The sequence below is a fragment of the Siphateles boraxobius genome, unplaced genomic scaffold (assembly GCF_051911475.1).
Source record: "Siphateles boraxobius isolate OS27281-9 unplaced genomic scaffold, OSU_SipBor_1 66, whole genome shotgun sequence".
NCBI classification, from domain to species: Eukaryota; Metazoa; Chordata; class Actinopteri; order Cypriniformes; family Leuciscidae; genus Siphateles; species Siphateles boraxobius.
Genome location: NW_027509193.1, coordinates 19,183,125 through 19,195,138, shown reverse-complemented (window position 1 = coordinate 19,195,138; position 12,014 = coordinate 19,183,125). Strand labels below are relative to the sequence as shown.

Below are 12,014 nucleotides of genomic sequence, written 5' to 3'. Positions count from 1 at the left end.
ACTCGCCCTCATATGACTTTTTCTTCTAAGGACTATGCTTAGATAGCCTAGATGTATTTATTTGTCCTCAAAGTGGAAATTGTGGAAACTACCATTTTCCGTATAATAAAAGTGAAAGACCACAGCTGTCAATGCTGATTTTCAGTGAAATAATACTTACATTTCAGTTTGTTCCTGACATAATTCTACTCTACAGTCTGACTTCAGAATACTTGGTTAATAACTTGGACAATAGAGCACTAAGACTGGAATACACTACACAACTTTTGCCCAGATTTGCAGTCTAAATAAATCTGGGACAGGCATTAAGCAGGTTTAGATCGTACTTATCAGACCGTTACCATTTTGTCTGTTTAAATGGGGAAAAATCGAAGATAACGTCAGTAGACTATGGAGTGCCGCAAGGATCGGTGTTAGGCCCTCTGCTATTCTCAATAACACTAACTCATCTAACTCATCTAAATTGACAGAGTGTCTCAAAGATATAAAATGCTGGATGACGTGTGATTTCCTGCTATTAAATTCAGATCAAACGGAGGTATTACTTATTGGTCCAAAAAACTACCCACAAAACCTTGTACAATACAACTTCAATTTAGAAGAATGTCCTGTTACTTTATCCAGTAAATGATGACTAGTGTTTTAAAATATGTTCAAATTTTAAAAGTCGTGTAGTGTATTCCAGCCTGTAGTCATATTATGTTTATGATATTTTATGCTGCCTTTTTGTCCTTTTACTTGACAGCCCATTCACCAATTTTATGAATTACAACAGCATATATTCTTATATTACATTCTGATAAACATCTCCTTTTGTTTCTCACCGAATAAAGTCAGCCCATATTCTTCGGTGGGACAAAAAAAGGAGATGAAATTGAAATAACGGATTGAAATAACGATGAGTAAATTAATTGTCATATTGGGGTGAACTATTTTAAAGCATATATACCAACAGAACACACTGAAAAACAAAAGCAACTAAAAGAACAAAAGCCTCAGAAACCCTCACTTTCATACAACATATAAACATGGGTGTAAACAATGGTCCAAACAATCCATCACACACACACACTCACACACACTCACACACACACACACACACACACACACACACACACACACACACACACACACACACACACACACACACACACACACACACACACACACACACACACACACACACACACACACACACACACACAGGTAAATATTATGTAATCTATAAAGAAAAAGTGAGAAAACATACAAAGAGAAACTTTTGACTTTCCTGACCTGTGCTCTTCTGAATTCGTCAACAGAACTGAAAGCATAATTGAAGAGGCACTGTGATCACAGTAAAACACACTATGTGGGCACAACTCAAGCCAGAAAGAGTGAGAGAGAAAAGAAGGGGAAAGAGAGAAAGGAGAAAGCAAGAAACAGTCTCACATTTAAAACAAAAGCCCACTATATGTGGCCATTTCCCCCCAATTTAGGCTCTTAACATATATGTAAACCTTTCAGTTTCCATTCGTAAAACAATTGCATCACAGCACTTGCAACACAGTGTCCAGTTAAAATGGCAACAGCCCAGGTATGTCATTACAGCCCTACGAGAACTTACCTGTGTCTGTGGGCATCAGTAATATGTGTTTGCTGAGCTTTTAGTGACTGTGTTATGTTTTTTTTTTTCATCTTACCTTGTCATAAAAATCCCTCTTTAAATGTCAATGTATCTCTTTCAAGTCTATCAGACAGGTTTGTCTCTCCTCACCTGATGTTTTGTGTATATGTGTGGCAGAATTGTGTCCCTGATCAGTTAGACTACAGGACTGTAGCACACATCCTAACAGCGTCAGTGTTTCAGCACAGCCCCTAGACAGCATTTGCAATCTTAAAATACTATTCATGGTTAGAATATTGGACTTCAGTGTTTCTGGTCCATATAATGAAGGGTTTTCTTTTCATCTGCTGGCTGTGATGAAACACTGGTCAGTGTACCCCAGAGTGGAGGGCAGTTCAAGGAGAGAGAAGAAACCAGCTTTATTCAAAAAAATAAAAAATAAAATGCAAATAAAACACAACCCTTCCCAGTGACCGTTCACCAAAACCCCTAAGGCATTAAAAGGCATTCCTCTTCGGACCTCTTTCCAGTAGTAAATATAATGTGGGATGGCAGTTATACAGCCCTAAAAAGGCAAAACAGAATAACTACACCCACACTGGAACTGGGGGAAATGGTTTCACTGAGTTTCCATTCTCACACACATTTTCTTCTGAATCTGAACATTGAGCCAAACCTGTTTGTTAAAGGTGAAATCAAAGTTTAAGAAATGTGATTTTGGACATAATGCAATGTGTAGTTACTATGTTTTGCCTTTGAATGACAGTATAGTGAGCACTGAAACTCTACGAAGACCTGAGGGGCACTATACTAAGGTGAAAGGTCACCGCTAGGGAGGAGGAGGAGGAGGAAGAAGTCACAGCAACACTGAATGGATTACAGTGCACACACACACGACAACACACGAACAAGGGAAGACATGTGTAACAGTGTAGCAACAAGAGCTGACATACAAACGCATGACACGACACAACCTGAGGAAGGAGATAACACAACAACAGCTAGTCAGACAAGCGCACCTAAAAAACACACACATCAGAGAATACAACATCCCCAAACACACTCAAATTAAGCAGATTTCACACTCAAATTAAGCAGAAATCACACATATAACCACCTGTAATAACATATTTAACACATTTTCATTTCTTCAAATCCGTGGGTGTGTGAACTTGAGTGTGTCTTAAACTATACTGGCATGAGGGTTAAAAGTGCAGCATTAACTCGTGTCTGGTGCTCAGTTCAGTCAAGAGAAAAGAGTGTGAATGATGTACAAACAGGCGGAAGAAAAAAAATTGAGGAAATAATCAAAATGACAAAAGTTTAGTTTTGAGGGTAAAATGAGAGTGAGAAAGAGAGATGAAGGAGCTAGTGCTGTAATGACATCACTCATATATTGTAACGCTTATTAGCCTTTGAGATATATATGTAGGTATATAGTGAAGGTTTCAAAGCTAGTCAAACACATTCATTTTTGAGTCAGAGACACAGGAGATCAGAAATTACCCAAGTCTCAGGGCAAAAATTCCACTGAAAGTTAAAGAAATGCCCCTGATATTTAAAAAAAACTTCTTTTTAAAAAAAAAAATATATGAAATATAATATGATTCATTATATTGAATTCTATGTATATCTTGGGATTAATATAAAAAATACCAATTGCCCAATTATTTAAAATTGGGCATTTATAGGGTTAAGACATCTTATGCACTACTCATTTCTTCATTTAAATTATATTTGATATAAACTATATAAAGGAACTTGATGTTGTGTTTTTATAGGGTTAGAAATAAAATGCCCCCATTGAAGGGTAAAAAAATAATTCATTAATTAATTCTAGGGGCAAACTGAAAATGTGAGAATTTATCAGTGTAATATTGTACAAAATTGTCAAACACACAGACAGAACACACTGTTATTTGTCCTCCCTGATTCAAATGCATATTGTTCCTGTTAAGCTCAGTTTAGTACTGTGTACTTAAGTACTGAGTGTGACTATGTTTGTCTTTCATATCTATAGTTGCTCTTAAGTATGAATGTGCTAAATATATTCTTAGTACAAATACTAGTAAATGTGTCCTTCTGAAATATAAACTTAATTCCCTGTGAAAGAGCAGTCTGCTGTATGGAGTAAATATTGACCATTTTTGTCAATCTCTACGCTGCATTACAGGTGGCTTTCTTAAGTGTTACCTCTGATTCATTATGGTTTGATCCAGGAAGAGGCAGAATTGGCATTGAGATCCTGCTGTAGCAGTGGCCCTTCCGACTTGAACCATTCCTCTCCTGGGTTGGCACCTGCAGCTTCTAGTGTTTTTGTGTGTGGGGGAGGGGGGGGGGGGGGGGGGTTGTAGGATTTGGTTGTGTAGACGGGTGTATTTAGAATACGTGGATGTTAATGGAAAGGTGCAGGAGTAGGAATGTATAGTATAGAAGGGAAGGCAGTAGATATCAATCATGCCATTGCAAAAAAGTATAGGACATGAAAAGACATAAGAGGATGTGTCGCAAAGATCATGAGGTGCAGAAGATTGGGAGAAAAGAGGACAAGATGAAAGGTTGGAAGGAGGGAATAAGCCATGGACAGAGACCAGCCAGGGTGGGAGGCCAGGAAGAGAAAGAGAATGAAGTAATAAATCAATGAATGAGAGCAAGAAAGAGCAAAGGCAAGCATGATAGATAGAGATAGACAGATAGACTGACAGACAGACAGAAAGAAAGATAGATCGAAAGATAGATAGATAGATAGATAGATAGATAGATAGCATTTGAAGAGCTTGTTGACCATACGCAGTGAATTTGTTTGATAAATCTGTTCATTTGTTTTAGGATTACGTTCACTGAAAAGTTCAGATTTGATCAAAGATTAAACACTATTACCAAAGATACAAATTGAATTATTACTGCGTGTGTGGTAGCAGCTTTGCTAATGATGAGCGCCCTTCAGAATGATTGATGTGGTGAATTATGAGGAGAAATGCAAGAGATGGAGGGAGCTATGCTGTTAGTATGGATGCAGGAGAGTATGTTTCAATGCGTATACCTCTGATGTACTTTGTGAAGTGCATCTAAGTGAATGTATATTTGAGTATAGATGTGTATAATATATATATATATATATATATATATATATATATATATATATATATATATATATATATATATATATATATATATATTTAGCTGTAGTCGTTTGTTGCAATTTATGTGTGTTTGTCCTAATACGCAACAATAAGCATTGGATCATATAACTTACCTTTCTTTGTAATGTACACTGAAAATATGAGTATAATAGCATGTTTGTTTGTGGGTGCCGCATACCTTTCCTGACATTGCTGTCTGTCGTGCGGAACTCTCCGGTACTGAGAAGGAAGCAGGCCCTATCGTGGGGGTAGCGTTCACGGCCCGTGCCTGTCCCCAACCCACCAGTGGCCGGACTCCTGTCATCTGGCCCCAGCACCTGATCTATAGTGGGACAGTCCTCATTGGCCAGAGCTGCGTTTGCAGCGTCCCCATTCTGCTTTGAGTCTGAAAGAAAGAAAGAAAGAAAGAAAGAAAGAAAGAAAGAAAGAAACAGACTATTAGTGGGACTGTGTGCATGTGATATTAGAGAGTCATAGTAACATGAAAAGACAGGGAGGAAGGAAGATGAAAAGGAAGCAAAAAATAGATATGTGCTACAAAAAGAGCATCAGTATCACTTGATTAAAATGGTGCAGGGGTACTCAGAACATCACACACACACACACGCGCACGCACGCACGCACGCACGCACGCACGCACGCACGCACGCACGCACGCACGCACGCACGCACACACACACACACACACACACACACACACACACACACACACACACACACACACAACATGAATGAGTGTGTCTGAAAGACTGAGATGTGCACACACTCAAACAAAGAAGCTGCAGGGGCACTTGTTCTTATAGCTTCAGACACAGCTCTCAAATCTAATCTGACGTGAGTTACCGCTCAACAATTTACAGAAATAAGCCAGGGGGCAAAGCTTGCTAAAGACATGGAGAGAGATAGAAAAAAAAGGAGAATGGGAAGGCGAGGGAGAACATGGCATAGAGACTGTTATGTAATTTGACCTCATTGGAAGGAATTACAAATATTTATCTATCTGTGAAGACAGCAGTCCATATGACCATGAAATCTGGGAAGATGAACATTCACACTGGAGTTGTGACAAAAGGGTGATGAATGGATGTCACAAAATTCTATAGCAAAGGTCATGACATCAAGTTCGCCAAACCAGATATAACTCACTTTCCTGACAACAGTTTAATTACAGGCATTAAAAGGACCATAAAAATACTTATAATACAATAAAATGTATATAAAAAACATTTATTCACCTTAATGTGTTTAACCCTCATATTGTGTTCGGGGCCTTTTGACCCAGAGAGGATTTTCGTTTCCCCAAAAATGCTAGTTAATGTTATTGCATTGGACTAAAACTTACTGACTTTACTCACCCAGTGTATAACTACTTCCTCCCCTCCCCCCATTATTATTCAATTATTGAATTTAATCTTTTTGTCACCTTGTTTTCTTTCAATTAGGCCAGATTTTGTATTTCTTTTTGGATCTGATTGATTGTAGGCCTTTTTTATCTGAACTTTTGGATATACATTTTTGACCAAAAAAAGCATTTGTGTGTATTTTTGGCAATATTGAATAAAAAGTAAAATATTCTGTACAATTTGTCACACTAGAGTGCTTTAATGTTTAACCAGTAAGTTTGTTGTGAAATGCTTTTATTTTGTACAAAATGGCATACTGGTGGTGTTCCAGGTCAAAAATGACCAGCCTACAAAAAATTGCTTATAAATCGCTCGTTATGCCATATCAGCACCAAATATTGGATTCAATACTTTTGTCAACTTGAACTTATATTGATCAAAAATTACCATCCATTGGAAATAAATTGGGGAGATCAAAAATAAGAGAAACATTTAGTGTTCAGGAGCGTGTTTCTCATAAACGTGTGCTAATAAAGATAAAGGCCTCGGACACGTACATGCGTGGATACATGCAGACTCACGTTACCGTGCACAGACAAACTATTTTGTGAATGACAGGTTTTCTTTTACACACAGATGAATTTTATCCTCAGATCAATGAGGCTCACATCAATGAGGCCTACGATCAATATGTTTAAAAAAGAAATACAAAACCTGTCCTATTTGAAAGAAAACAAGTTGACAAAAAGATTGAATCCAATATGTGGTGATAATATACAGCACAACGAGTGATTTTTAAAAAAGATAAGCAATTTTTAAAAGGCCGGTCATTTTTGACCAGGAACACGACAAGTGTGATTTTGTTCTATTATGTACAAAATAAAAAAATTTCCAAACAAAATTGCTAGTTAAACATTAAAGCACACTAGTGTGATAAATTGTACAGAATATATTTACTTTTTCGATATTGCCAAAATTACACATGAATAATTCTTTTTTTGGACAAAAATGTATATGCAAAAGCTCAAATAAAAGAGGCCTCCAGTTAAAAAGTGATACAAAACCTGGCCTAATTAAAAGAAAAAAAGTAGACAAAAAGCTTGAATGCTATATTTTGGTGATATTATAGCATAACAGGCGATTTACAAGCAATTTTTAAAAGGCCGGTCATATTTGACCAGGAACACAAAAGGTGTTATTCCTGCTACAGACTGCGATTTCAGCAATCCTATTAGATCATTCCAAATCATACTGTACAACATGGATCTAATAAACTTGGGTACGCATGTATGGAGACTGTATGATGATGACACCTATTGAATCGTAGGCTAGGCTACGAAGTTAGTATAGAAGAATAAAATGTCATCAGCATGCGCAAGTGGAATCTGACTTTGGCAATTGTGGTGGAGGAAGCGAACGAAGAGAATATGGACAGTCATGGCTAGGGAAAAGAGGCCAAACTGGCATGCTAATTTTGCAAATGGAGTCGAGGCAAGTAGTTTTAATTTTTAACGCCATGTCGCATTGATCAATACGCCATTTCATGTTGCATTTTTATTGGCAAGTCAGTAGATGTAGGTCGTAGCAGCAAACACGCTGTGAGATGATCATGCTAAATTTCTTACACTAGGCATTTTACAGGGGTTTCAACACAACACAAGGGTTAAATATCCACATGAATTTAGTTTATCTATGAAGCACAAAACGAGAAATCTAGCACATTGCTCAAGCTGCACTTTTCCATACAAAGAAAGTAAATGGCAGGCTTTTAAGTGAATAATGAGTTTTAATTTTGGGTGAACCTTTGTAAAATCTCAAGCATAGAAATCAAGCTAAAGAATCAGAGCATCTCTCACACATCCCCCAAAAAAATAAACACACTCACACATGGGGACGGGGGACAAACAAGTAACGAATTATACATTTTAGAATTTTAGTTTTACACTACTTAATAGAACTTCACTAACAGTACACATGATGGATATGATACCAGTATAGTAGGTGTCAAGAGAGTGTGTGATTTGAAGCTACAGGAGGGCACATGTGCTAAAGCTTTCTTCACAGCAAGTGTCTCAGGATGATTATGCTCCCTTTTATTTCCTCGGGAAATTCCAGCTGTGAGAACTCCATGAAAGAGCAAAACAAAGAGGAGGAGCTAAGAACTACAGCTCTCATCCACTTAAGAGGCTGCTTGTTTTAAATAATTTAACTTTTTATGAAAAATGTCCAAGTTATCCTATTTATAAAGATGCAATGTTAAATCTGTTACACATCTGACTAAATCGGTTTTGAAATCAGTTGAAAATCACCAGAGGTAAGCAGAGTGCTGTTGATTTGAAACCTTCTGCCTGCATTATAGATCAAATATCGCATATGCTAATCTGAGGGGTCATGACTAATCTGCCTCATGTTAATCTTAGCATGGGGTATGTATATTTGAGTTCTGCACAGTAATGACAGACGGAGCTCTCTCGACTGGATGAACTCACTGGCTCAGCCTGACTGACACCTTCACATGCAAACACACACACACGTATAGCGGAAAAAAATATTTTCTTAAACAGTATTTTGATCTTGTTAATAATAATTACTATTATATAATAACTATAATTACTTGGTTATATGGACGTTAAGGGAAAATTCCATTTTATAATTTTGCAAACATTATCGGAACATTACTTTTGAATGTTCTCTGAACATTCTGAAACAAGTAGTACATTTTTTTTAAACGTTAAACAAGCTAAAACATTTCAGAAAAAAAGTTCCATGATTGATATATAAATGACGTTTTTGCTAACATTTTAAGAACATTATTAAGGTCTAGATTTGAACGAACATTGTATTAATGTAACTGGAAGAACATTTGTCCATAACTTCGAGAGAACCTTGCCAGAATTTTAGTCAAAATTCTGAGAACCAATGTGTATTGGTATCGTAAAAACAATTTCAGTGTTACATGATCCTTCAGAAACGATTCTAATATGCTGATTTGCTGTTGAATAAACATTTCTTATTATCAATGTTGAAAACAACTGTGTGACTTAATTTTTTCCAGGATTCTTGTATCAAGTCTTTACTGTGACTTTTGATACATTTAATGCATACATGCTGAATAAAAGTCTATAGCGTTTTTTTAACAATAGTTTGTGTGTATATATATATTTGGATTTAAAAAATATATATTTTTACTAGAAAACAAGATAAATACATTGATCAGGAAAATGAGTTTGTGCAGTGAGTCGCAAATAAACTGCACCCACAAATAGGGCTGTAAACTCCATGTCAATCATCTACCGAAAGCTGTTTGCTAGATTCAGGATCATATTCCCTTCCCTTCTGATTGGCTGGGATGTTTTCTAGGAGCCTTAGAAACTGATTGGAACGCATGAAACATAATCCTGCAATAAATTTCAATAATAACATCCCTGTCCTCTGTCAAAATTGTCCGTGACAGCCCAGTTTTGCATATTACTACTCTCAAATATTTGTGTGTGTATGTGTGTAGACAGTTATCCAAGATTATATAAAAAACCCAGTTTAGGCGAGGGCAGTTTATTATAAAGATCTATAAGTGATGAGCATAGGCAGAACTTTCATGATGGGTGAGATGGGGCTAGCTGACAACACACACAAAAATATACTCACTATTTCATATTTTTGTTGGTAATATAGCACTTTTTTGGCTTATTGGTGGAAATGTAAGCTATTAGTGCAAAGAGACCTCACACACACAGACATGTAAACACATGGCTACACTCACACGCACACACACCTGCTCTGTTAATCTCTATGATTTCCTCCTGTGCAAGAGGACAGTCTCCTGCCATGCTTCCAGAGCCCACCATACCGCCCAGCACATTACCCATGATCCTGTGCGGTGAGGCAGTGGCCATTGCCAGGGCATCTGGCTTACAGTAGTTGGGCGATCCAGGCTGTGGAGCCCGCGGGATGTGCTTGTTCTTTTTCTTGGGCAGCTTCTGCTTGGCCATGGCCAGAGAGTAGTACATGCCGAAGTTATTTACAATGACGGGCACAGGCATGGCGATGGTCAGCACGCCTGCCAGGGCGCACAGGGCACCCACTAACATACCAGACCATGTTTCTGGATACATGTCACCATAGCCCAGTGTTGTCATGGTGACCACGGCCCACCAGAAGCCAATGGGGATGTTTTTGAAGGTGGTGTGGGCGCTTGCCGTGGGGTCAGCCGGGTCAGCGCCGATGCGCTCGGCGTAGTAGATCATAGTGGCGAAGATGAGCACTCCGAGAGCGAGGAAGATGATAAGGAGCAAGAATTCATTGGTGCTGGCGCGGAGCGTGTGACCCAGCACTCTCAGCCCCACGAAATGGCGAGTAAGCTTGAAGATTCGCAGGATTCTGACGAATCGCACCACGCGCAAAAAGCCCAGCACGTCTTTCGCCGCTTTAGAGGAGAGGCCGCTCAGCGCCACCTCCAGGTAAAAGGGCAGGATGGCTACAAAGTCAATGATGTTCAGCGAGCTCTTGAAGAACTCGGCCTTGTCCGGGCAGAAGATGACACGGGCGAACACCTCGATGGTGAACCAGATGACGCATACGCCCTCTACGTAGGTCAGCCAGTTGTCAGTCACTACCTCATACACAATCTCCTCCCGCGTGACGTTCCCCACTGTCACGTTCTCTGTCTTATTGTAGATGGTGTTGAAGGCCTCGTGTGTCTCCAAGCAAAATGTTGAGATGGAGATGAGGATGAACAGGAGCGAGCCGAACGCCACATACTGAAAACAGAGAGAGGAAGACACAGAGAGAGACAGGAAGACACAAAGAGAGATGAGAAGATGAGCACAATTATATTATACAGAGAAATCAGTGAGATCACTATTGGATCACTATTTAAATTATGAGCTGTTACAGTGTCATTTCTATGGCAAAATTGCAAAAACAATGACAGTCTGATCATCAACATGATCTAGATCAGGGGTCTTCAACAGGGGCTCCACCAATTATTGTTTTATACCAAACACTAAGTTCTGTCCCAAATGACGTACTATGCACTATGTACTCTACAATTTCACATTAGTGAAATTTTGCAGACAAAAAAACTCATTTAGCTCATTGTCTATAGTCAACAGTGTAGCGATGAATGAAGCACGTTTGTCAATGTGGGGAATCTGCAAACTCTGCATGACTAACTTGAACCCATTGCGAAATCTTTCACCTTCACGCGAGAGGATTCCTATTAAATTGACTTGAATTTCACCTGCATAACAACAGTAAATGTGGTCGCAGCTTAATGTATGAATTTTAGAAGATTATTTTCTCGTCCAGCTTCAGAGTCTGAAAGCCCTTCCCCTGCCGCCACGTACGGAAATCTGCGACAGTTGATTCCACATTTTGTTTGTTCAGTTAAAAAGCGCATCATCCCAGTATTTTAAGTGCACTGTTTTTTGTTGGTGTTTTCAGTGTGAACACCCTATTCACACTATTTACGGTATACTACAAAATGGCTACTATAGAATAGGGCACAAGCACGCAAATTGGGACGCACCTTCAATTTTGTAGAAAATGAACCAAGCTAAACCTAAACTTAAGACGTTTCATTGTTCCTCACAGATTAAAAAAATACCATGTAAAATTTAAATGTAATAATAATAGTTTTTTTAATGGCTTTGTAACTTAAGCATCATAAAGTATGAGAATGCATTAATATGAAATCATAGGCCAGGCTTAAAATACAACTCTCAATTGAAACAATATTTAAAAGAGGGTCCGTGCTTGGTCTTTCTATACAACAAAGTGTCCTTGGACTGAAAAAGGTTGAAGACACCTTTTCTAGACAGATTTTATAAATCAAAATAGCATGCTGGGATTCTCTGTCTGTGCTCAAAACTGTAAGCTGTTACAGTTTTGTATCAGGTGAAAAAAGAACATTGAAAACAAGCA

General features: G+C 38.3%; 1 protein-coding gene across 8 annotated transcripts in view; it reads right to left on the bottom strand.

Moving 5' to 3' along the window:
• The window catches only part of kcnc3a (potassium voltage-gated channel, Shaw-related subfamily, member 3a), a 74,588-nt gene that overhangs the window by 17,614 nt on the left and 44,960 nt on the right, over positions 1 to 12,014 (bottom strand). For 4 of the 8 annotated variants that reach the window (XM_077212739.1, XM_077212736.1, XM_077212737.1 and 1 more), the window contains 2 exons: positions 9,865 to 10,849; positions 4,928 to 5,134 (listed from right to left, as the gene is read on the bottom strand). In XM_077212739.1, the coding sequence (XP_077068854.1) occupies positions 4,928 to 5,134; positions 9,865 to 10,849 (1,192 nt within the window). Of the gene's footprint in view, positions 1 to 2,559; positions 2,581 to 3,799; positions 3,914 to 4,927; positions 5,135 to 9,864; positions 10,850 to 12,014 lie in introns of all 8 variants that reach the window. The other 4 variants (XM_077212743.1, XM_077212740.1, XM_077212735.1 and 1 more) reach the window with 3 other exon arrangements.